General features: G+C 45.6%; 1 protein-coding gene across 5 annotated transcripts in view; it reads left to right on the forward strand.

Annotated features, from left to right (window-relative positions):
* Window positions 1-21,516, forward strand: part of Set1 (SET domain containing 1) — a 48,877-nt gene extending 27,361 nt beyond the window's left edge. For all 5 annotated transcript variants that reach the window (XM_070533914.1, XM_070533912.1, XM_070533915.1 and 2 more), the window contains 3 exons: window positions 563-691; window positions 5,801-6,058; window positions 21,003-21,516. In XM_070533914.1, coding sequence (XP_070390015.1) covers window positions 563-691; window positions 5,801-6,058; window positions 21,003-21,176 — 561 coding nt within the window. In that variant the 3' untranslated portion in view covers window positions 21,177-21,516. The remainder of the gene's footprint in view (window positions 1-562; window positions 692-5,800; window positions 6,059-21,002) is intronic.
* The last annotated feature ends 1,984 nt before the right edge of the window (window positions 21,517-23,500 follow it).

Raw genomic sequence — 23,500 nt, forward strand, 5'->3', positions numbered from 1 at the left:
CTCAAAATGGCCAGACCAGGTGAGGGGCCCTGTAAGCATAGCAAGAGTGGCAAAAGATGGCGGCCATCACGGCACTGGTTGAACTGGGTGTTGTGTTTGTTAGGAAATGTACAGAATGAGGATGAGATGTTAAGTGCTTGATTGTTGTTTCCAATTGCACTGATTACAATGCTTCATTGCTTATCGTCCTTGTATTCACTTTCTGTACACTGTTTGTTTCTTGCCAAGCTTCGGGCTGAAAAATTAATTTTCCAACCTCAGTTCATTCTTTTTAAAGTTGCTTTGGCAGTGCTTTTTGTAATGACGAGCCATGAATGTTTTATTCGATGTGCTATCCTTCAGGGACATTACCACCCATCATTCTTAGAAAACCTTTTGCTTGAAATCTTTTTCTTAACTAGCAATTATAGTACTTACTTGCAATTTGTTGTTGCTTGCACTTTCCTTCTAGTGCTGTCAGACATTTACGGTTAGTGAATGTTTGTAAATGCCAACTATTTATTCTTTACTGTACATAGCTGTTAAGCTTATTTGCTTTACTGATGCATGGTTTGCGATGCAGGACCCAGCAAGCAAAGCCCGTCTTGCTGCCCAATCGAGCAGGGAAGCACGGTCAAACCAGAGGAGGTTACTGACATCTTTTGGAGAAGCCGAAGTGATTAGCGACTTGCTCAAATTCAACCAGTTGAAGGTAAGTCGGCTTGGTCATGAGCAATATGCACTGGCTAAGGAAGAGGTGGCCCTGTCTGGTTGCCTTGCGCTGGCCTAGTTCTGAAGTCCAAACTTTTCATCATACAGTAATCCCTCGTTTAACGAAATCGCTTTACTCGAAATATTGCTTTATTTGAAATTTCTTCGGGTCCCGACCCAAACGCATGCATTTTAAGTAGCATTACTTGAAGCACACGAAGAGCTTGACCGGCTTAGAGCAAAGTGGCGAGCAGGCGCATATGTTGGAGGTCGCCGCCGCTTGGCAGCGGCTACCCTTTTGCACATGCAGTGTCAAATTAATACCGCTGACGAATTAGTCTCATGCAGGCACAGAACAGGCCCTCATGCTGCCACCTGCTAGCCGCCTGGTTAGCTCAGATGGTAGATCGGCTGCCCCGGGAAGGCGGTGGTCCCGGGTTTGAGTCCCAGACCAGGACGAGTTTTTCTTCAACTGCGAGGCTTTTCTTTCGGGGAACTCGTATGGGTTTCCTATGTAGCACTTAGCCACGTTTGGGTGAATGTCTCATTTTCCCTTTATTAAGGTCACAAAAGTACCAAACCCACGACCGATGACCGCTTAGTAATGTGTACTAAGCGTGTGCCGAGTGCTCCGGACTGTTTACTGTGGAGCGAACGGAAGCTGTGAAATTCCATAATGCAGCGCGCCCGAACCGTTAATGTCAGTTGCAGTAACATTGCTGGTGTCCCCCGAGATAAAATCCACATGAAAATAAGGTTTTTCTGATGCTTTGCAATGCCAGAAAACCGCGGTCTCTTGGATGCCAAAATATGGCCTGAAGACCGTGGGAAGACTTGCATCATAGCATTCCATAGGTTTGCTTGATGAGCAGTTTTACCGCTCTAAAGAGTACTTCTCACACTGAAATGTGCCGAAAAGCACAAAAGGAGTGTCCCTCCTATTATGAGTGCCATGTTCGACGAGCGCAGCTACGTTAACAAATCAGGAAGACGATTTTGGGGAAGCAGGTCTAGAAATTAGCTCGCCACTTGCCATAATCAGCCTGCACTGCAATAAAACACCGCCCCAAGCTTCATAGCACTTTTGATGGTGCAAATCGACCAATAACTTGCCGAAAACACAAAAAATCCGAGTGTCGCCAGCAGCCAGTCAGGCTGTCAACATAGCGGGTCAACGCAAGCTGTGTTTCCAGGCCATTTGCTCGAGCTGGTCACGCTCGATTTGCACCATCCAACTTAAGACAGACGGTCTAAATGCATGGTAGGGTCATTGAATTTTGTTCCTAGAAATTTGTCAATGGTGTGGACGTGACGGTGCGCAAACACCGACACTCAAACCGTAGAATTAGCACAGTGTCATCGACAATGGTGCGTCGAAAAACTCTCGTTTTGCAAACTTCATGGCTGTACACCTCGGGAAAAAATTGCCCATTGGCCATGCAAAGCTCCTACTGCAAAAACGTTCAGTTTTCATGATTGTGCTGCGTACTCACAATGAGCGACTAATCATTTTTTGAGCACAACAAACACAACCTCAGACTCAAGCCACGGCATTTGCGGTGCTTTTCCAGCACGATACTCTCATAGTCTTATATGACCTCCGCACTCCCCCTACCCCCTCCCCTTATGAAAGCAGCCACTGCATTCCTCTGTTCATTTGCTCTCCAGTCTGCAAGCCGTTTAGACGTCAGTCACTCCTCTCACTCACCTTCATGTCAACTCCTCGCCTCCTCGCTGCCAGTTCGGACGTCACTGGTCCTTCAAAGCTGCCCTCTTCCGGCCTGCCCTCCTGAGCACTGTCTTCCACCAACGGGTGCCCTTCCCTGGTTCCTGCTTCTTGGTCTCCACAATTCCGATCACCTTTCTTTCGCTACACGTGAAGCCGATGCCAAGCCCGCCATTGCAACTGTAGCCATCAGCAGCACGCACTGACAAGGAAAGCAAGATGCCCTGACGACATTTTGAAGCTTCTGCCTTCTGCGTCGCCCGCCGTATTCAGTCATTTTGGCACCGACAGCACGTGCGTTTGAATCTGTGCTGCAGGCCATGTGATTGTGTGTTATTCAGACTGCTTCGTTAGGCGTGCCTCGCATATGCTTTTGTGGTCTACAGTGATAAACGGCTCTGGCAGACTCTGGGAAAAAGTGTCTGACTTTGGAGCAGAAAGTTCTGCTGATAAAATAAATGGAAGAAGGTGGCTGGCAGAAAACTGAAATATCGAAGGAATTCGGCATACTGCCGTCTACTTTATCAACTGTATTGAAAAACAAGGAAGCTGTGCTGGATGGCTTTGAAAAGAGCTTCTCTGCAAAGAGAAAGAGGAATCGCGATTGAAATACCCCTAAGTGTAAGGTGCGCTTCTACATTGGTTGAAGAACGTCAGGAGTGCAATCTCCCCGTACATGGGCCTGCACTTACTGCAAAAGCCGAAGCTCTCACCCTCCAAATGGGCCATAAAGATTTCAAGTGCAGCAATGGCTGGCTTGAGCGGTTCAAGGAATGATATGGCATGGCCTCGAAGTCAATCGTTAGCAAAAGTGTAGCCGTGAATGGGGACACGGCTACACTTTTTATGGCAGATTTATGGCGCCAACATTGGCTCCAAGCTCTACTTAAAAAGTATGAAGACAAAGACATCTACAACCTAGATAAGGCTGCATTTTTCTTCAAGATGCTACTGAATTGCACATTCACTACCGCTGGCGTACCCTCATCCAGAGGAAAACAGAGCAAGGAGTGTGTCACGGTGCTGTTTGGTACCAATGCAACAGGCGAGGACAAGCTTCCCTTGTTGATACTGGGGAAGGCGGAGAAGCTGTGGTGCTTCTGAAATGCAACTATTGCCAAGGAATGCGCCTACAGAAGTAACAAGCGAGCATGGATGAATGCTGCTCTTTTTGAAGGCTATGTGTGCCTTCTGGACAGACGATTCGACGCAAAGAATTGGCAAGTGCTTTTTATAATTGACAATTGTCCGAGCCACAGAAAGATAGACAACCTCAAGGCGATCGCTGTGGAATTTTTGCCTGTAAACAGAACCGTGGTACTGCAACCGATGGATCAGGGCATCATTGAGACCACTCGGAAGCTCTTTTGCAGCGCATGTTCACAGTGTATGATACCAGCAAGAGGTAAAACATTGATTTGCTTGGTGCAATCCATTTTCTTAACTTTTCGTGGAAAGAACTCGCACTTTCGAAGGCCGCCAACTGCTTTACGTACGCTGGCTCTTCCCCCGCCATTGTCAGCGACCCTGATGGTGACCGGACTTGCGGCGATCTGTGCCAGGCCGTTCATAAAATTGCTGGCCAAGAGGTAGAATGTGACTTCAAGACATTTGTGTTGGCTGACACTGCTGCTCCCGTGGTCGTTCCAGCGATGGATGTGGAGATACCGTAGAGTTCCATATTAGTATAACTAGACGGAAATCTGGTGCTGCGATCGTTCAACCATCATATGAATGATAGGAAGTACAGCTATGGATTGGCATTTTGTTGACTGGCAAACTAGCCTACACATATTTTTTGGCAGTTTTTGTTTCGCTTCAAGCGCAATTGCTATAACCTGCAGTGGGACAGTGCAACGCAAAGCTCTCTGCCTTTGTTCTGTTGCTCAAAGTGGTGATAGCACACGCTGGGCCAGCGGCTGGGACGATGCTTGTGTCGCGGTGTGGTGTCGAAGCCCTGATGAGAAAGCGACGGCATCGTAAACGTTGAAAGAACATGTTTTGACCGTTTGGACCTTGGTTTGTTAAATGTCATAAGTTGGTGCTGTAGCGTTACATGCTTTATGAAACTTCACCATAGGAAAAAGAAGGCACTACTAATACAAGACATAGACAGTTGTACTTTTAGTGGCTTGGCAATCAAATATTATTGAGGGCTTCATTATGCATTACTAATTTATGTGCTCATCGAAATGCACGTTTTAGGACTTTGAGAACACAAACTTGTGGTAGGAAAGGTTGCTGCTTCCTGGCTGTAGTCTAGTGTTGCAAAATTGGTAAATGCAAAGCCATGTCATAACGCTTCAGAAGCGGGATGTCAATATAAAATATAATGAAGCATACTCGTAGGAGGCCACAAGCACCCTAGTTTGTACTACAGCAGATTTGCGTAAAAGTACTTGAAGACATTCAGCAATTGTGACAGCCAACGCAGCCTTTTGAAAGAGCGAGAGAGTTCGCAAGTGCCTGTCATCTACGGGAAAAGTCTCATGTTCGCAGCGAGCAGACTTCATAGCAGACGAGACTTGTAGGATTCCCTCAAGGGCGCAACACTTTCTCGCAATACAAAATTTTTATTTCCATAAATACTGATGAGTGTATTTTTATATAAATACATGCATGGTTGTTATTGCTGTTGTAAAAATAAATACATAATTATTCTCTGCCGTTAAATCGGGAACAGAATTGCACAAGAATGCATACCGTGATGTACCCTGGTGATAAACCATAGTAAACCGTGCTTCAATCTCAGTCATACAAATTTTATGTAACGTGTTGTACATTGTATAAGACACTACGGAAAAAAAATGAGATTTTACGTGATAATATTTGAATATAGCTTCATTTACTACGCCGTAAGCAAATGCTGCTAGTCTAAAGATTGAAGTAAATCTGAAGCCTGTACTTCCCATCATTCCCTTGTAGGTTGAGGCAACGCTCAGGAGAGCCCCCATAGACACTAGCGCCACATTTCCCTCTCGGGTATTTATGTAGAAACGCTATGGGAGATACTAATTGACACTGTTGGTGGCCCCGATGAGGACAAAGAGCCTATATTTAAATTTTGATGGTACCGTAATCCAACTTCCCCATTTATCTATTCTTGTGCAGTTTTAAGGGACACTGATGGGGAACAATGAAAACTTGATGACAACTGCTGAAAATTTTGTTGAACTGGTATTGGTTATGCCGGGATTCAACAGTAACATTATGCTTCAGCAAGCAGATTTAGTTGACTTTTTAAACCTGATGCCTTAAACGTAAACTTAGTGTATTGATTCTTCGGTAGAATGAAAAATGCACCAGTGTCTGTGAAAGGTAGATTCTTGGCCGTTGTGCCTATAATTTACGGTTGCCTTGCCTGCCTTGTCTTCACTGTTGCAGTTCCGCAAGAAGCAGCTTAAGTTTGCCAAGAGCCGCATCCACGACTGGGGGCTGTTTGCCCTGGAGCCGATTGCAGCCGACGAGATGGTGATTGAGTATGTGGGCCAGATGGTGCGTCCCATCATGGCCGATCGGCGGGAGCAGTTCTACACGCAGATTGGCATCGGCAGCTCATACCTCTTCCGAGTAGATGTTGAAACCATCATCGACGCCACCAAATGCGGCAACTTGGCCCGGTTCATCAACCACAGCTGCAATGTGAGTACCTCGTGCAAAGAATGTGAAGTCCATTGCTATCTGTGCAGCGTTTGCTGCAGATACGCATGTCATAACTGCACTTGCGATTTTAATCAAAACAGATGTTCACAATGCACAGCCATTGGCCCTTATTGTCAACATCTGGAAAAGCTGTGCACCTGAGCTTTTCTCCAGTGTCTAGAATGGTGAAAACAGGTTTCTTTGCGTACCAGTATAGCACCAATATTTTTAAGCACATCTCTTGTATGCAAAACCTGACACCACAGGGCTTTGTCAAGTGAACATGTCATATTTGGTTCATATGTGTGTGTCAACAAGCGTCAGAGACTATCTTGCTCTGTGTTTAAAACCTTGATCTGAATGTGATGCGCAATCTGTTATCTAAATGTTACACTGAAATTTGCAGCGAGCTGAAACTCTTGGTAAAAGGTAATTGCTGAAAAGCAGTTGTTATCCTTTGATGAATAGCCGTGCATACTCGAGAGGGGGATATGGGCTTGAGAGGAGGAAAGAGTACAGTGGTGCAAGGCAGTCGAACAAATTGATCTATATTACTGCACTTCATGCCTGTGTGGAGTTGCTTGCACAAGTGCAACTGGGCGATTCCATAATAGATCAAACATGCATGTCCGCTTGATATTTGTGTTTTGCCTGGCTTTTTAATGTGCCGTGTAGTAATATTAAAGCTGCACGGAACTGGAATTTTTATTCTTGAAAAGCATTCCCAGCAAGCCAAAAAAATATTTCAAGGTGGCAGTGCAAGCGTCCTCCTATTACTTACACGCACAATATTTTCTGATTTCATGGCTGAAATAAATTCAAACTAAAAGCATTGCGTCGAAAAGCTTTTCTACTCATTTTAATATGCCTCACAGTAAATTAGCTTCATGCATTTTTTTTAAAAATGCCGCCTGTGGTATTGCTTCGTCTAGGCAGTCAGACGGGAGACCTACGGTGGGAGGCCTAACGGCCGGGTCGCGAAGCGCCGCAAGAGGAGAGCCGGACTGCTCTAGTCTGGGACCAGACGAGGAATGTGTTTATTGCAGTGAGGGGGAAAGGAAACATGGCAGGTTACACTTGCAGCGATGGGTGCAGAGTGGCGCTAGCGGTCATAACCATTTGAAACCAAAACTGGGTATCGAAACAGGATATCACACTGTCCACAAACTAAAAAAAACTGTACATAACCTGGAACATTCTCCGATGCCTCTTGGACCCCGGAAGTACAAAAACCATACAAAGACACAATCTACAGAAGGTTATACGCAGCTACAACGGCACAGAAGAAGAGCTCTTTCGAGAGCTCCAAAAGATGTACATTGGAGAAGCGGATAGAGAAGTACTTCCGGATTACCTAGGTAACGAGAATCCAGATCTTGATACCCCTATTACGGAGGCAGAAGTCAGATATGAACTTACCAGGCTCAACTCGAAATCTGCACCAGGACCTGATGGGATAAGCAACAAAACACTCAGAAACCTCGACGATGTATCCATCCGAGCTCTCACGGACTACATGAATAACTGCTGGGAGCAAGGCAGCATTCCAAGTCAATGGAAATAAGCCCAAATCATTTTTATACCAAAGACTGGAAAGAAACCACAACTGACGAACTTAAGGCCCATATCCCTGACATCCTGCTTCGGTAAACTCATGGAACCTGTGGTTCTCACACGTCTCACGAGATACATGGATGATGGAGGACTTTACCCACATACCATGGTTGGATTTCGACCAAAGTTATCGACGCAGGATATTATGCTCAAACTAAAACATCAGATCATAGATGCGGGCGAGAAAAGTCTAGACACTAAGGCAATACTAGGTCTCGATCTAACTAAGGCCTTTGATACCGTCACGCACAAAGCCATACTACAAAATCTCCAAAAACTGGATGTAGGACGTAAAACATACGCGTACATCAAAGACTTCTTGACAGATCGTACCGCAAAGATTTCAATTGGAGAATCCAAATCGGACGCGCTCAAGCTAGGTAATAGGGGTACCCCGCAGGGTTCAGTCCTATCTCCCTTTCTATTCAACGTGGCAATGATCGGTCTTCCTGCGAGACTCGAAAAGATAGAAGGACTCGGACACAGCCTCTACGCGGACGACATCACCCTTTGGGTGGCGGGTGGAAGCGATGGGCATGTGGAAGAGATCCTTCAAACCGCAGTAAACACGGTAGAAGACTACATCAAAGACAAGGGACTGAGATGCTCCTCGCAAAAATCAGAACTTCTGCTCTATAGGCCCACATGCCGGGGTCGAAAAAGCATTAGGGAAAGGCCGGGCATTGTGGTCACAGTAGAAGGCACCACAATACCAATAGTGGAGAGCCTGAGAATACTGGGACTCCGCATATCCGAAAACGGCCATAACGGAGAAACCATTAGACTACTTGACAATAGTGTTCAACAAACAATCAGACTAATAAAGCGGATATCCAACAGGCACTATGGCATGAAAGAGCACAATCTCATGCGATTAATAGAAACATTCGTAATCAGTCGTATTGTATATGTGGTTCCTTACCTCAAGCTCTACGCTGGGGAGAAAGCCAAGATAGACTGCATTATTAGAAGGGCGTATAAGCAAGCCTTGGGACTTCCGGCAAATACGTCAAACGAGAAATTCTTGGTGCTCAGCGTGCACAACACATTAGACGAACTTATTGAGGCCCAGAGAGTAGCGCAGTATGAAAGGCTTACACAGAGTTTGACGGGGAGACACATCTTAGATGACATCGGAATAACCTACGAAGCACAGCATGGAGTGCGGAGAGACATCCCAAGGAAAATAAGGGAACATCTATCAATACCCCCACTCCCCAGAAACATGCACCCGGAGTTTCACCAAGATCGAAGAAACACACGAGCAAGAGCTCTCCACAAAAGATTCCGTAATGCCAGGGACGTGGTCTATGTGGACGCGGCGGAGTACGCAAATGGACAGAGTATGTCGATAGTTGCTACTAGTCTAGAGGGTGACTGCAGAGTTAGTGGGACGGTGAAAACATGGAAGGCAGAGGTGGTGGAGGAAGCTGCCTTAGCACTGGCAATAGCCTCCACGGAAGCTAACATCGTAGTAAGCGACTGCAAGACAGCCGTCAAGAACTATGCGAAAGGAAGAATCTCGCCGGAAGCACTCAGAATTTTAAACAACTTTCGTGAAGATCGCAACATTCACATTATATGGGCACCCGCACACTCCTCCCTTCCCGGGAACGAAATAGCGCACAACCTGGCTCGAGAACTGACAGGCCGAGCAGGTGACACGCAACAAATACTGGGAACGGAGAGAGACCGGATGACCAGCTTTAACGAGATCACCAAACACTATAAATTGGGAAGCGCCCATTTCCCCCCGGCACACTCCTCGTTAAATAGACGGCAAGCGACGGCATGGCGCCTCTTACAAACAGATACATATCCGAACCCGGTGGCCTACCACCGCTACTACCCGGACCTTTACATGGATAGATGTAGATTATGTGAAGAAAGGGCGGACCTACAACACATGGTTTGGGCTTGTCCTCGTACACCCATACAGAATAAAATAATTAAAACCGGAGAGCAGTGGGAGACCGCGTTGCTCAGCTGTGCACCGGAAGACCAACGCAAGGCAATCCAGCAGGCCGAAGATGCTGCCAGGGCCCAAGGGCTCGAGGCCGTCATTTAGGTAGAGGCCTAGGTCTCAAATCTGCTGTGCACAAATAAAGTTTATTCCTCCTCCTCCTCCATAAAATTCCAGACATGGCCTAGATCCGAAAATTTTTATAACTTTGATTCGTCTTGGTGCATTTTCTATTTCACACAAACTTGAAAAAAGTCTCAAACATAGAATGCTCTCTTTGAAACATTTATGCAAACTATTATCTTCCTGCACAAAACACAAGCAAACAAAAAAATAGTTAAACAAGTTTATTAATAAAAGAACTCGTATTCAAGAAATAAAATAAAAAAGCTCCAGTTCCAATTTTTGAAAAATGTTTGGATGGAAGTCCCCTTATGTCTGGTAAAACATGAGTACGATAATATGTTTCCTCATTTAGTTCATTCACAAAATATAACGGATCAAAGTGGCCCATACTGAGCGTGCTGGCTTCATTACCTTTGCTATCAGTTTGCATTGTACATAAATCTAGTTCTAACTTTGCACTGGCAGCTTGTTTTAAAGAAATGTCAGATTTTACAGTAAAAGCTCGTTACAGTCGCCGACCATTTATTCGGACCTCACGGGGACTGCGAAAATGTCCGAATAAACAGGTGTCCAAAAAAGCAGATTAAGAAAAAAAAAATGAAATCCTTTGTTTCCACGCACTTATTCGGGCTCGGCAGTAGGCTTGGAAGAAATCGTGAATGCGCCGTTGCATGCTGTTCCGTTTACGCGCAATCAGATAAGCCTGAATCTCGGAGAGGGTCGTACGGTCAGTATTAGCGGCTGAAAGCACAGTCACTGCTTGTGCACGCACCGCATGCGACGGCAGCGTAGCACATGGTGCGTCATCTTCCGACACAGAGTCATCGTCCGGCGGTGCAGCAGAAACCTGACGAATGATCTTGCCGTCGTCGAGTTCTGCGCATGTCAATACAGCAGTGTCAGTACCTATGAAACTGTCAAATGAGACGGTGTCCGGAATCGCAATGCAACCACTGCGCAGGTCTCGGCAGAACATTTCCCGCGTCAGTGGGGAGCACATCGGAAGGCGACAAATCTTCGGCCTCCCGGCACCCGCTTGCCGGCATTCCCCAGCGCAGACTGCGCGGGCACTGTCGGTGCCATTAGACCCTTGACGCGATGTTTACGTATGCCGCGTTGGATTACCGAAACCTCGACACAGCACACAAAGCAAACACCACCGTGCCGACACCAGTCGCACAAACGAAAAACGCAGCCCTCGCAGCTCCGGATATCCCGGATATTCGAAGGTTGTCTGCGGTGCCCTATTTTTCAATGTAAATTTGGCCGGTTAATTCAAACCGGCGGCCTAGGCCAACTCGATTAAATTGAAGATTTGGGGTGCTATGTGGCAATTCCTGATCCCCATTTTACCACCAGCCCGACAAAACGACGGCCATTCAGAGCCGCGAGGCGATGCCACATAGCAATCGCAATTATTTATAGATGAAGTGCCCCGCCTGTAATACTGCTAACACAAAAATCGGTCCACGGTACGTTCAGAATCAACAATTCCTTCAAATAAAAGACCCGAGTGCAGAGCAGTGGGAGAGGGTGCTCTCCAGCAGTTACCCGAAAGTCCAGCATGGACTAGTAAGGCACGCTCACCGAGTAGCCACCCTCAGTGGTGCCCTGGAATAAGGGCGTCGACCCTGCGTAGATGGGGAAGAAGACCGTGAAGACGACCAACCACATCTGCCACTGCTAATTTCTAAACAATTAGAGCAAATAAAGTTTTTCCTCCTCCTCCTCCTCCCGTGCACTGCCGAAACGCTCTCCTGCAGAGGAGAAGACGTTCTTCACTGCAACACAGCGGGCACACTGGTTTTTGTCATGTGCTCTCGTCCCCCAACTCGGCACACTCCTCACAGTTGCAGTGTCAGCGCGTTCCGTGCCGCTGCCACTGGCTGCCGTTCGCCCATTCTATCTCTGCGCCTGCGGCGACCTGTGTGCGTGCAACGCCAGTCTGTGCCGTTTCTTTGTGTGCGGTGGTTAGGGGCGTTGCAGCTAGCGTGGTGTTCTTTTTCTTTTTTTTTTTCTGAACTGTGCAGAAGCACAAGTTCGTGGCCACAGGCAGGAATGTACTCTTCGTTGTTGATAATTTCCCGGCGCATGGTGACATCCCACACCTGAAAGCTATCAGGATGGTATTCCTTCCTCCGAACACCACGTCGATCTCGCAGCCAATGGACCAAGGCATCATTCACCACACAAGGAAGATTTACCGCCACCACATGTTCAAGTGCATGCGCCTTTGCTACGACAATGGCAAGGAGTACTCCATCGACCTCCTCGGGGCCATATGTCTTATTCTGTATGCATGGAAGCAAGTGGAACCCATTAACGCAAGCTCTTGGCCCAGTTGGTGCACTATGAACTTGAAAAAAAGAGGATACCAGTGAAACACAAAGGATGCGCACACAAGGGAGAGGCATTAGACATGGACGGACGCTGGACTTTCAACTCTACTCTATTGAAATTTACATTGCCACACATAACCTCCGACGCATGCGTATCCTCGACTCCTCTCAAGACATGTGCATAGATAAGACCTCGAAGATACATTACCATGTAAAAACAGCCGACGCATGTGCAACTTCTACTCCTCCCAAGACCTGTGCATGAATGTAAATTTTTTATTAATCATATTTTACCTACTCAATAGGTAAGCACAATGCTTGTTTGTTAAACATAAAGACGTATCACTGACGCAAATTCCTTTCTCATTTCCAATGTGAAAGGTTTCTAAGATTTCGCATTCGTATCTAGTCTTGCCCTTCCCTAAAATGGTCACACGACCGAACAATGGCGCGCGCTTTTTTGGTATTGTGTCTCAAGCAGTTTATGAACATCTGTGAGATGTTCCAGATGTTCGAAGCAGCTCACCCCGAAAGTGCCATCACCCTGTGAAAGTTTTACAGCCTGCACTCAAAATGCGTGCTGCTCACACCACAAGAGATTTGTGCTTGTGTTTATTGCGCAAATGCCAACTTTTGTCTCTGTGCTTGGGAACGTAACCGGCATCGAAATCTTATTGGAAGGCATGAAAGTATAGTGCCTTGGTGGCTCCCCAACCACAGATTGTATGTTAGGTGAGTGCGAGCGCTGCCCATGGAGTGAAAGTCTCACTTTGACCAGTCTGGGAGGGGTCGACGACGACGAGGTCACATTTGCTGTTTGCGAAAGCGGTGACTTGATCAAGAAGACATTTCCAACCCCTTTTTGTGAAAGAGCTTGGTAAATGGGTGGCCAAATGGAATCCTCATGAATACAAATGCTGCACTCAAGCCACGGCTATTCATGAGGCAAAAAAGTGCGAGCAGTGCAGAAGCATTGTTCTGTATTTTGATTTTGCAGAAAACTGGACTGTCCTTCTCTCGAATGAAGCACAGTCCATTGGGACAAGAAACCATTAGGACAAGAAAAACATCTCCATTTTCACCTGTGTCACCATTACAAGGAAAGCAATGCACAGCTTTGCTGTCATTAGCGACGACACGCATCACGACGCAGCACAAGCCTGCTACGCCCTAGGTAGAGTGCACAAAGTTTTAGATGAATAAGCAACCCATCTACTGTGACGTAACATACATCAGCCATGGTGCATTGAGCCATGTTAAATATAGGTACCAACTGTATGGTTCTATAAGCAATGGCTAGCAGGGGGAGCTTTACTGTGTGGCAATGGAATTGCTGAGGATTTTATTACAAAAAAAGCACCTCTCATGCAGTTAATAAAAATAGCTCCAGATAAACCGAAAATAATTATGCTGCAGGAAACCTTGGCGGATGAGATCAGCCTATCTGGATACAAAGCGATATGCAGGGGCAAAGAGCCGGGTAGGGGGCTAGCCCTGCTCGTAGATAAGAAAATACCATACATAGAACATGGCTTGCGCCTTGGACTAAACAGATTAGACTACTTACTTGTGGAAATCATTTTGAAAAGTAAGAGAAGCAAACCGCAAAGCCTCATTTGTCGCAATGTTTATAGCAGCCTTAGCGACTTAAAACAGAGTTTCAGGGCACTTCTTAATAAAACTGTGGCTGTTACTAAGCACGCTCCACTCATTATTGGAGGGATTTCAATGCCTCACATCAAACCTGGGGATATTGCTGGAATACTAAAAGAGGGGTGGACCTTGCACCTAGCTACAGGTCTTAATCTCTCCCTCATCACTGACCCAGCTTATCCCACTAGGTGTGGTACATCTACATGCAGGGACTCCACCCTATACCTTACTTTTGTATCAAATTTAGCAAACACTGGCTGGAATAACTCCAATATTTACCTGGGTAGTGATCATTACATATTACAAATACTATTGGAAACACCCAGTAATGAGATAAAGCACTTTAACTACATTGACTGAGATCTTTTTCGGAAAGCAAGGAAAAGCAGAGCTGGGACAGAGACAGGACAAAAGAAAACATTCCAAACTTGGACCACTCCACTCAGGGAGGATGTAAAGGTGGCAACGAAGGATATTATTGTAGAAGAGGATATTGAAATCATGGACAGTAGGCTGGCGCACTTGATTGAAGCCAAACAATCTATGTTAAAAAGATGGAAAACGCAAAGGCTGAACAGGAGACTTGGGAAGCGCATAGCATTGTTGAATAGGGAGATTGAAGAACACTCCAGAAATTTACAGAAGCAACAACGGGATGAGCTTTGTAATTCCATAGATGGTCAAACCAAACGAAGTGGAAATTGGAACTTGGACATTTGCTTCATGAGAATGACATGAAATCTAATAAGAGAACAGCAGTAGCATGACTCGTCCATCGTGAGAGTCAGGACACAACGGAGGAGGCCATTCTGGATCGGCTCGCAGCTAAGTATTTACCACTTAAGGATAGCAAGGAGAGTACAGACCAGCCTGAATATACAAGGGAAGACTGTGATCCTATGGATCAAGGCTTCACAGAAAGTGAAGTTCGTGCAGCCCTGTACGACCTCAACAGTAGATCCACTGCCAGTCCAGGTGGCATTTCCTATAGGCTGTTGAAAAATCTGGACGATGATTCTATAACATATTTAACAGAGTATTTCAACGAACTCTGGAAAAACAGTGATTATCCGAAGGAATGGAGAATCGCTAACACAATTCTTATTCTCAAACCAGGCAAGCAACTCAATCTAGATAACCTAAGACCCATATCATTGACATCAAGTCTGGGCAAAACCATGGAGCATGTCGTACTCAATAGACTGACTAAGTATATAGAGAACAGAAATGTTTTTTCGCATAACCTGATCGGGTTCCGTCCTGGACTTTCTAGTCAAGATGCAATGCTTTTAATCAAACATCACCTTATTCTTGCTATCCCGCTACATACGAGAGCTCTCCTAGGCCTAGATGTAGAAAAGGCCTTCATCGCATCACACGGCCATATTGGATATCCTCTCGGAGATGGGCTTGGGTAAGCGATTGTACAATATAGTCAGTCTTTCTCGGTTGCCGTTCTGCTTGTCTCAGGTTAGGCGAACTCCAATCGACAACCCTGGAACTTGGGAATTGTGGGACACCACAAGGGTCTGTCCTATCTCCCATGTTATTTAATTTGGCAATGTCAAAAGTGGGTCGAGGTCTCGTGCGAATTGAGGGTACCCACTTTGCAGTATATGCAGATGATGGAACAATCTGGAGTGCCGAATGTAATATGGGACAAACAGAGACCAAACTACAGGAAAACGTTTATGTGGTGGAAACAATACTTGAGGGTATGAAACTGAACTGCTCTGCTAAAAAATCAGAACTATTGGTACTACGGAGCAGTAAGCGTGGGCGCAAGCCGAATGGATATATCCCAGAGGAAGAACCCCGCATTGACATATACGCCAAGAAGGGAGAACCAATCAGGCAGGTGGAGACTATTAAAGTGCTAGGACTTCTCCTGCAAGTTAATGGGTCTAATTGCAGGTTAATACAACATATCTCTTAACAAGTCAGAAGCCATTAGGCTTCTGCGTAGAATTACCAACAAGCATAAGGGGCTAGGAGAAGACAGTGCCATAAGATTAGTACATGCATTTGCCTTTTGCCACTTCTCGTACGTGGCAGGCATGCTACAATGGACACAGGCTGATAAGAACAAGCTAAACACTTTAATCAAACGACTTAATAAAGACTGCACTAGGACTTCCTATCAGCATGGCCAATGATAGCTTATTGCGCCTAGGGCTGCATAACACACTAGAAGAGATAGCTGACGCTCAACAGGTGGCCCACCAGGAGAGATTAATGGGGATACGACCTGGGAGGGCGCTACTCGAATAAATAGGCATAGAAATTAACAACCACACCAACAAAGGAGAATTATTAACAGAAATGCAAGCGGGACTATGAGAAACAATTAGGACGACCCCGTTTCTTAGGAACATGCACCCGACACATAACCCCGAGAGATGGAAGACAATGGTCGAGGCACTCCTTCAAGACATAGATCAACATAAGCAGCAAGCGGTGTTCGTTGAAGCTGCCTGGGTTAAAAATAAGGATGCGTATACCTCCGTTGTTGTAGACACTCAAGGTAGCATACGGGATGCCATCACCTTCTATACCAAGGACCCAACAGTAGCAGAAGTAGCAATCGCCTTAGCCACCTGGGCTAATCGGTGGACATATTTACAGCTACTCTAGAACAGCCATACGTAACTTGGCTAACGGACATGTGACACGGATAGCGACAAGGTTACAGAGAAGGTCAACAGTGAGAGTATCGAAATCTGCTAGTTTCCTGCACATCTGGGGATGGTGGACGAAACTCAGAGAAACCTCAATGAGGTGGCAAATGAAGCAGCACGAGGACTTTCTAGCCGTGCTCTTCAAGACCGAGCAACTTACACTTCACCCGGGGAACACAGGGATCGATTATTAACACATAACGAAATCACGAAGCGCTATTATTTAAGCAGAAGGGAATACCCAATGCAACATGGTGAGCTTTGCAGAGCCCAAGCGGTCACTTTATTTTTGCTACAGACAAGGACATACCCAAGTCCAGATTTTATTAACAGGATCCATCCGGAGAGGGAAACTCAAACCAACTGTAATAAGTGCAATGGCATCATTACTCTTGACCACATGCTTTGGCAGTGCCGCGCGGTCTTCACAGACTGTGACAAGGAACAAGAATGGTGGCAGCAAATGCTACACAGCAAATCACTCTCTGACCAATTACGGGCAGTCCCGAAGGCCCGGGATGTGACTGAAGGGCTCGGCCTGACAGTCCCAACGTGGGAGCGGCCCGCGTCAACCTAGGGTTGACCTTCAGGACCCAATAAAGTTCTTCATATCATACCAACTGTATGAATTGTGCCACTCGAAGCAATATGTCCACGAGGTGGATATTTTCTGCTACCTGGCATGGGAAGAATGCCCGTGATGGTGTGGGTGGACTTCTTAAGCGCTATGCTTCCTGCACAACATGAAGTCTGGAAGCGCCGCTTCCATTCAGTCTCGGCGCATGAGATGGTCTCCCAACTTAGCGGCAACCTCGAGAATGTGGCCCTGCTTCATGTGCCAGCTGCAGCCATTGAGGAGCATCGTCACCAGAAGTCAGTGGAGGGGAAGTCAGTGCCGTGCCGCCGGGAATGCAGGCATGGCATGTGTGGATGTGCGCCCATGATCAGTCAAGCGGTCATGCGCTGCCCATTGCGAGAACTCCTGCTAGCCAGCTGATGGTGATTAAACCCTTTTAAATACTAACTGCAAAGGACACGCAATAAATTTGTTCGAGCACTACAAGTAGTGTTGAGCTTGTTCCTTCTTGCGTCCCAGAAAACATAGCAGAAAACAAGTTCTCTGTTCTTACCACAACAAAAGACCCAGGTAAATCTTCCTTCATTTGTGGCAACCATTGCCTTGTCTATTTTTTTTAAAAAAGAGTAATAGGAACAAACCGGAACGAGTTATCGTGACACTAATGCCAGCACACTCATCATGGGCCACTTTGTCCATTGTAATTTGTGGATAAAGCAAATGAGGAAACGTATTATTGCACCCCCGTTTTGCCCGACGTAAGAGGACTTCCATAAAAAATTTTTTACAAAATTGGAACCGAAGTTTTGTTTAATTTTAGTTCTTCAAGATGAGTTCTTCTAGAAAAAAAAACAAAAAACGTTCAGCTATTTTTTTCTTCTCTTGTGTTTCATGTAGGAAGATAACATTTTTCATAATGTAGCGAAGAGAACATTTTGTGCTCAACACTTTCTCAAGTTTTCGTGTGAAATAGAAAACGTGCCCAGATGCATCAAAGTTAAAAAATTTTCCTGATTTGGTCCCTGTCTGAAATTTAAAAAAAAATTTTGTTTGTGCACAGCATATAAATAAGCGTGGAACTGATTTACTGTGAAGTTTATCAAAATGAGCAGAAAAGTTTTTTGACGCAACGTTTCTAGTTTGCATTTAATTGGGCCGTGAAATCGGAAAAATATTGTGGTAAGCAATAGGAGGACACTTGCGCCGTCATTTTCAGCTATTTATTTCTTGGCTTGCTTGGAGCGCTTCTCGAGAAAAAAAATTTTCGGATCTGTGCAGTTCCAATATTCCTTCATGACAAAAAAGGAGACAAAACAAAAATATCAAGCAAACATGCATGTTTGATCTCTCATAGAATCTCCCAGCTCTGCTGGCATGCATGCACCGGTCTCCTCACAGTGCATCCTGATCCTTTCAGAACACTTTAGGAAAATATATTGCTAAGATTGTGTGTTCTCATTGTGTCCATCCGTGTGCTATTCCAAAAAATATTCGTTATGTTACGACCATGCAGGTATAAAAAGGCGTAATCGAGATCGCCATCATGAGGCGTGCTATTGCTGTTCTTAGTGGCATTTAAGCATTTCTTTGAGTGGCAATCTGCAATTCTTTACAGCTGCCAAGCTAAAATATGTTTGTTTTATGACTCACAGTTAATGATTATCGTGAGGAGGGTGATGATATACCTGTCATTTTATTTGTCAGTAGTTGATCATCTTAACGTAGCTTAGTTGGTGAAGCACACCACTCATAATGTGAAGGATATGGATTCGGTCCTGACTTGGGTGGCAGGTTGTCTTTTCGTCCACTTTCATTTCCCTTCACCTGATTATTTCGACATTTTAATTAAACAGCAATTAACCCTGTGGTTTCTCTGGCATCATAGTCTGTCATCTTTATGGTTGTGACCTCATCATCTATGGTGCTAAAAGGGTGCGGCTGACACCAGGCAGAAGACAGTAAAATTGGCAGGTATAATGTGACAATTGCATTTCTTGTTTTCAAATTCTTCCCGATCAGTGCGTGCAAGGCAGTTTTCATGAAGGCAGGTCATTAATGCATGGTGAATATTGTAATGTCGCAACATGTGTGTTGTAATTGTAATGTCATTAAATGCACACCACTCCAAACATCACTCTGAACACAGCTGTTAATAAAAGGTAATTCTTGCTCATATAGCGTGACAGAGTAGGCTAAATAAAAACTAAATCTCAACAATAGGGGTCACGGTGCTGGAAGACACGGGCAGGAGCGAAACAGGATGAGTGCCAACTTTCAACAGAGTGTTTATTTCCAGTAAACACCGTATTTGTAGGCCCTCACACCGAAAAAGCTCAATCATCGCACGTGAAAACCAGCCGCTTCCAGGAACGCAAATTCACTTGTAGTCAGAGCAACTGAAGGGGAACTGGTGCAGTTATCAGCGGCCCTCGCTATCGAAGCAGCTTCAACAACTTGTCGTGAAACTTTTTTCTACATTTCTATACAAAGCAGCACTTCTCAAACAAGGAAGAAGTTAAAGAAACAGGATGGTGTGTACATGGGCAGTTGTGACAGTACAAAAAAGCTGCTGTATTTGCATTTCACACGCACTAAAGAAACTTGGATGAAAGGTTAAAGTAGATATAGCATTTTCCGCTCTGCAGAAATTGCTCTGGTTATGCAGTGCCGCAGATCCGTTTGCCAAGAAACGTGCAGGTTGTAGAAAGAATCATTGGCCCCCTTGTGTGTCATGCGTAAAGAATGTGGTGTATCACCTTCCGTTATTGTGTGGGAAGGTTTAATGGTAGGTTAAGAGAACATAACAAAAAATTGGACCGATACTGGGATGGTCATGTGTCTGCGCATTGTGGTGATTGCGAGTGTAAACTTTTTTTTTTGAGAAGTGCTCTGTTTGTATAGAAATGTAGATAAAGTTTCGTGAGAAGTTGTTGAAGTTGCTTTGATAGTGAGGGCCGCTGATAACTGCATCAGTTCCCCTTCAGTTGCTCTGACTACAAATGAATTCGCATTCCTCGAAGTGGCTGGTTTTCATGTGTGGTGATTGAGCCTTTCCGGTGTGCGAGCCTACAAGTACGGTGTTTTCTGGAAATAAACACTTAGTTGAAAGTTGGCGCTCGTCTTGCTGTCTTGCTCTTGCCCATGTCTCCCAGCACTATGACCCCCATTGTATCTAACCAACTAGCCCAAACAACCATACTTCTAAATCTCAACCTGCACTGTGATCCTTATGATGGAACTTGAGTTCTAGTTAACAGCGGTATGAGCCTCAAGTATACATAGCGGTAACTGTGTGTGTGTTCTTATTGTACAAAACTTCTGCTACAAATCTCAAATGTTGACATTTTCGCGGACTTTGTTGGTGTTAGTATTACAGTTCAAAAAGGTTTCTTAAGTGCGAATTCAATTGCCTTGTGAGCCTTGTGCCATATTGTGTGTAGTAAAGCCAGTTCCTTCGGTATGATTTTTTTTCAGCTTCTGTTTCACATCATCCCATACATACTACAAACCATCTTGGGCTGTGGTTGTATGAAGTCAATTCATGATCCACGGAGACATTTCTAACAAGTTCCTAGCTAAGCCACCCTTTGTGGCTGCATGATATAGAGCTACATGCTCCTGGCACGCATTAAAGGTCCTAACCAATGGGTTCTCTTAAATTGGAAGAAAAGCGCTGTTGTAGTGTAATAGCTGCATAGAATAATGGGCTAGGAAGATGTTATCGTGCAGGCTCTCTTAGGTTGTCTGTATCAGTTGAACAAGTGCCGTTTACATTTATGGTCACTAGCTCTGCTTGTAATTTTTTCATCATGGTACCTCCATAGCCAACCCTTCTCTCCACTTCCTTTTTTCACTGGAACTCAAGAGCTTTACTGAAGCATTCATGAAGTAGAATTACTGCTGGGCAGCAAGCGAGTCTAGAAGAGAATTTCTTATGCTTTTTGTATTGCACTTGTGAATATGAACACAGTTTTTTATCCATGTTCTCGTGCAGCCAAACTGCTATGCCAAGGTGATTACAGTGGAAGGGCAGAAGAAGATCGTCATCTATTCAAAGCAGCCCATCAACGTCAATGAGGAGATCACCTATGACTACAAGTTCCCACTCGAGGACGAAAAAATTGTGTGTCTGTGTGGTGCACCGCAGTGCAGGGGTTTCTTGAACTGAGCTCTCATCGGTGGTGTAGTCACCTTGTACAGTGTACAGCTCGTATCTCATCATCATTGCCGTCATCTTCATCTCCGTACTGGTTGTGTTGGGAAGGGGGAGGCCTGTGGAGCAGTGCAGGAATTCATGTTCCAGAGTCTTCACGAAACCTTTTTCCGGTGTTGGCATTGTATAGTCCCCTCTTGCCACACACACACACGCACATACATCATAGTGTACATAAGAGAAAGTCATATTGTGATGCATTAATGCCTGCCTTGTTTTTTTTTTCTGTTATTTCCTATGTACATTGGTTAAACTCTACACACTTGTAATAAACGGAATGATGCACTTTGTACAACACCTGTCGAGATGTTTGTTCAGGTGAAATGACGCAGCAGTGAATAACATCTGGCTGCACTACACAAATGCTTTTAATTAGGTAGCTTTTCTACTAATTTATCTCTGTTTGCGATCCTGGCCACGGTGGCTGCATTTCGAGGTGGGCGAAAGGTGCACGTTAAAGAACCCTAGGTGGTCAAAATTTTTGTAGTCCCCCACTACGGCGGGCCTCATAATCAAAAAGTGGTTGTGGCATGTAAAGCCCCATAATTTTTAATCTCTCTTTGCATGGCATGTGCTGCCTTTTGGTGCCCGTGTCACATTTCCCGACTGCACAGAATTTGCAGCCCTGCTCAGCCAGTCACTCTGCAGAAGCAACATGATTGCAGTTAATTACAGAAATTGCCACAAGCATAGATGTGCAGCACGACCAGAAAATGACTAGCACCAGGATGTCAGTTACAGTGAATGCCTGCCAGCAGAGTTTCAGCACAAAAGCCTGAGCGCTAATACTCAGTCCAGAAAAAAATGGGACAGGCCAAGTGGGCGGTAAGCTGGAATGCTAACTGGACTGAATAAACTACCTAACTGGAGAAACTTGACAGACTTAGATCTTGCTTGTCTTTAACGCGACAGCATTAAGGAGCTCGTGTCGCAGAAAAGCCGGTGCCGTCGGCGGCGTTGGCCGTGAGCGAAAAATCTCGGACGGCAGTTCATAAAAACAACTTGCAAAATGGGCTGGGTGGGAATCAAACTAGGATCTCTGGAGTGTGAGACGGAGACGCTACCACTCAGCCATGAGTTCGATGGTTCAAATCGCGACAAAGGCGCCTCTAGTGAATGCGGTGTTGCATTAGAAACGTGTCGTAGAAAGTTATACTGCGGTGTGTATCGGTAATTATGAGCATGTAAATTACAGAAGTCGCAGTTAAACGAGTAGCGAAGTACGTTTCCGCTACATTCCTTGTGCGCTTGGCGCACACGCAGAGCCATCTTGCGGCAAACACAGAAGACACCCTCCGCAATGTACGGCGCTGCCCTGACAGGTGGCGCGCCACTCGCCCGCTTCTCCCCTTCGTCTCGTCAAGAGTATGCTGAGCGAATGAGTGGGCGGTGCGAAAGGGGTGCGATAAAGCTATCGCGTTCCACTCTTGAAGGCGAAGCTTAAGCGGCCTCCAATTTTTCTGCAACATCGTAACCCACAGCATACACTACTTACATGGGCACTGATATTTCACAGTTCACAGCCAGCACTCCCCCACTTCCCGTCCAAACCAAAGGCACGAATAGCAGGAAAACGTGAAGCAGAGGAGAGACAGAAAGTGCTAGGAGGGGATGGGGGTCGAAGCGTGGCGCTATGAGTCTGGATTTAGCGGCGTGAATTTGCGTTGCCAATGTTGCGGTAAGGACGCATGCAAAACTGGCGATGCGCATTTGGGGAGGGGGGCGATGATGGATGGTTTGTACGTGAGGTACAGAGGCCATACGGGGAACACGAACGGCGGCCGGGTATTCCCGTGCTCAATGTAGTCTTTTTGAATGCACACGGGCAACGTACACTGCACGCTCGCGATGCGTAGCCGCCGTCGCGTGGCTTTAGCAAGTTTTTTTTTTTTTTCTGACAGGGTCGTCTTGACGATCCCACACGGGTTTTGCGTACGTGAAATCTGGGTCAAATCTGGCCTCGTGGTACGGTACTTTCAAGCCTCCAGAATGTCTTAGCAAGTCGCAATAGGAATGTCTCAACGAGACAAAGGGCGGGAATGAAACGCAGAATAAGTAAAATTAACAGTATGAGCGTAATAAGCACCAATATGATAAAAAAATTCACAACATTGCACCATAGACGGTTCTTTCTCCGAGATGGGCCCACCTGGCCACCCTGATCAAAAAAAGCGTGTCAAGCAAAGTCCACGTGGAAGAAAACATCTACGTCGACATGCGCATAAGAAAAAATAGAGCAAATGAAAAGAAAAACTGCGTGAATCAAAGGAAGAGTGTGT

This window comes from Dermacentor albipictus, chromosome 2, assembly GCF_038994185.2.
Source record: "Dermacentor albipictus isolate Rhodes 1998 colony chromosome 2, USDA_Dalb.pri_finalv2, whole genome shotgun sequence".
Taxonomy (NCBI): domain Eukaryota; kingdom Metazoa; phylum Arthropoda; class Arachnida; order Ixodida; family Ixodidae; genus Dermacentor; species Dermacentor albipictus.